Source organism: Sinocyclocheilus anshuiensis, unplaced genomic scaffold (assembly GCF_001515605.1).
Source record: "Sinocyclocheilus anshuiensis isolate Anshui unplaced genomic scaffold, SAMN03320099.WGS_v1.1 scaffold432, whole genome shotgun sequence".
NCBI classification, from domain to species: domain Eukaryota; kingdom Metazoa; phylum Chordata; class Actinopteri; order Cypriniformes; family Cyprinidae; genus Sinocyclocheilus; species Sinocyclocheilus anshuiensis.
In genome coordinates, this window is record NW_015557124.1 from 871,936 (window position 1) to 875,296 (window position 3,361).

General features: G+C 32.2%; 1 protein-coding gene across 1 annotated transcript in view; it reads right to left on the minus strand.

Moving 5' to 3' along the window:
* LOC107677841 (glypican-6-like) overlaps positions 1 to 3,361 on the minus strand; it is a 249,169-nt gene that overhangs the window by 7,103 nt on the left and 238,705 nt on the right. Inside the window, exon 12 of the mRNA XM_016472890.1 lies at positions 991 to 1,121. Coding sequence (XP_016328376.1) covers positions 991 to 1,121 — 131 coding nt within the window. The remainder of the gene's footprint in view (positions 1 to 990; positions 1,122 to 3,361) is intronic.

Below are 3,361 nucleotides of genomic sequence, written 5' to 3' on the forward strand. Positions count from 1 at the left end.
TTTTGATTTAAAAAAAAAAAAGTAATTTACCCCAAAACTGAATTTTCAAAAATTATAGTAAAAATGTATTTATTTCAGTATATTTATTTTTAATTTATTGAACTTTATAAATCCAAACACTATGCAACTAGTTTCTGCCTAAAATAAAATTAGAAAGGTAACTGTGATGGTTTAAAATGATGAATAATTACATGTTTATAAGCATTTAATTTATTTAAATACATCTTATTGAACAATCTAATATTATATTACCAGTACATTTAAAAATGTAATTTATTAATTTGATGCAAAGCTGAATTTTCATTATATTACATTATGTCTTGAATGTCACGTTTGTATTATTTAATGCATCCTTGCTGAATAAAATTATTAATTTCTTCATTCTGACCCCAAACTTCAACTTTTAACCAGTCAAATTTTCAGAAATGATTTAGAATTATTACAAATTAAATTAAATTAAATTAAATTAAATTAAATTAAATTAAATTAAATTAACATTTAACATTTTAAATTAAATTAAATTAAATTAAATTAAATTAAATTAAATTAAATTAAATTCTGACCCCAAACTTCAACTTTTAACCAGAGTCAAATTTTCAGAAATGATTTAGAATTATTACAAATTAAATTTAATTAAATTAAATTAAATTAAATTAAATTAACATTTAACATTTTAATTTATACCACACCGGTGGTATTTTATACCACCGGTGGATAATACAAAATTTGCACATATTCAATTCAATTTAATTAAGTTCAATTCAATTCAAATGTATTTATTTATATATATATATATTTTTTTTTTTGGGGTGGTTAACACAATATATGTATTTTTTTTGGCAGACAGCAACCTTCTATTGTGCCAAGAGCGTGTTTTGTATTTTCCTCTGACCTATTATCGCTAAAACAATTACCATGGAAGGTGTCATTGAAACACAACAATCTGCAATGCGACTCAAGGGAATCTGTGTCTGAAGGTGACGGTCGTACCTTCCCTTTGTGTGACTGTTCCAGCACTGCTCCTCATCTGGGTCAGTCACTTCGTCCTCTACACAGATGCTGTCTGGCAGCGACGACCAGAATTTCTTCGACTCCTTCAGCTTCTCCTTAATGTCGATCACCTGGAATCAGAGAGTCAGTTTAGCATATGCAACACCACTAAAATACACTGAGAGAATGAAGATTTAGGCACATTTTGAACTGAGGGATGGATTGAGTTGGGATTATTATTAAGAAGGAGGAAGATGAGGCCAACAATTTGCATGGAAATCTCTCATTCTGGCTCGCCGCACAGTTCACTTTTTCAGTTTTAACACTGTTAGAGAATTCATTGGGGACCAGGTGCAAGTCTAATCCTCCACTAAGCTGTTCTGGTATTTTTTTGTACCAACCAGAAGGATGGATTTTCTGAAAATGACTGAACGGGATCGCTGGAATCTCTTCTCAACCTATCATGGCGTAGTGAGAGGTTTATAAATTGGACTTATTTGCAGGCATTATGCCAAGATTTATCTGTAAAAATTGCCTATAAATGTCTAGTCCATTGTTAGACGCGTCACTGGTTGTCGGTTTCACTCTTAAAATGCCTTATTAAATGGTTGCTTTTCTTCAACTCTGTAGACATGCACACTATTTCTACTATTTAATGGCTAGCAGTGCTTGTTAAGGCAAGCTTCACTATTACTATTACCTAAAATTGGGATAACGATTTCAACAACCAACAAAATATAATTATACAACAGTTAGTTGCAACTTTTGTATCACTTTGGAGTCTTTTCAGTGATTCTTTCTGTGAGTTTCATCATTGCACCAGTTGGTGGCGACAAGTGACCATATTTGTGTGAGTCAGTGATTCATTCATTCAACTGATTAGCTCAAAAACACAATCAAAACTATATGACCTGTCTTTTTTTAGTGTCATTGAATCATTCACTCAACCAATTTGTTTAAAACATTAGTTCATTATGGAACAAAGCAGGTCAATTAATATCTTGTAAAGGCAAAAGCTGCATGTTTGTAAAAAAAACAAATCCATCATTAAGACATATTTATTGTCAAACTATTCACTTAACCAATTTTTGTTTAAAACATTGATTCATTACAGAATAAAGCAGGTGAGTGACTGACTGAAGTGTTCACTAAACTGATTTGTTACAAAAACAGATTTGTACAGGAACAAAACAACTGGCTGCCTTTTTGAGTGACTCGCTGAATCATTAATTCAGTTGATTCATTCAAAACACTGATTCATTCAGGAACAAAGCATGTGAGTGTCTGACTGAAGCATTCACTTAAGCAATGAACTGAAGCATTCACAAACACGGATTCACAGGGATAAAACAACTGGGTGTCATTATGAGCGAGTCATTTAATCATTCATTCAGTCGATTCATTCAAAACACTGATTTATTTAGGAAGAAAGCAGGAACTGAAGCATTTATGAGCATGGATTTACTCAGGGACAAAACAAATGGCTGTCTTTACGAGAGAGTCATTGATTTGTCCATTCAATCGAATCAAACGATACTGAATCATTCAGGAAGGAAACGTGCTACCTCTTGTTCAGAGATGCATAATGAAGAGACTATGCATTACATAAGTGATGTGTGATTTTTCCCAGATGGACTATAAAACAAAATAATAATAAAAAAAAAAACAATAAAACTGGCATGCATAGCATCATGGCACAAGTTTTTCACAGAAAAGAACCACTAACCTGATCCATTCTGTGTTGCTAGAGAAGTCTATCAGAGTTCAACAGATTCCTTTAAAAGATTCCCTTTAAGGGTTTAGTAGATAATATACTTGTATATTCCCCTTTGTATAAGGTGTACCTTATAGGTCAAAGTAAAATGGCCCCAGACGGTCTTCACTCAACCAAAGGTGTACTCTATTATTTATCTGCATTATACTCTTACTGCTTTTTGTGCAAGAGAAAATTAGTTCGTGCCGAGACATTACATTGAGTCATCGATAAAATCTCACCTTCTGGTACATCCCCAGATCTGAGCCCAGAGCCTCAGACGTGTGCAGCACACTCCAGAAAGCAAACAGATTGATGCTTATCAGTGCAGGGTTCTGACTGATCTGATGGGAGATACTGTATATGCTGCACAAATCATAGGAAATATTGAAGGCCTTCTCATGTGACTCATGTTAGGGGTTAAGCCCAATTCTCCACTGTTTTAGCTTTCTATAGAAATGCCATGTTTTTAAAACTTTATAGTTATCATTTATGTTTTTTTATTTCTTCATCAAAACAGATTTTGAGAAATGTAAATTTAAATTTTTCGGGGAACTATATTTTTTTCAATTCTCAAGTAAATTGATCTTGAATACTTATTTTTACTTATTTTTTTTT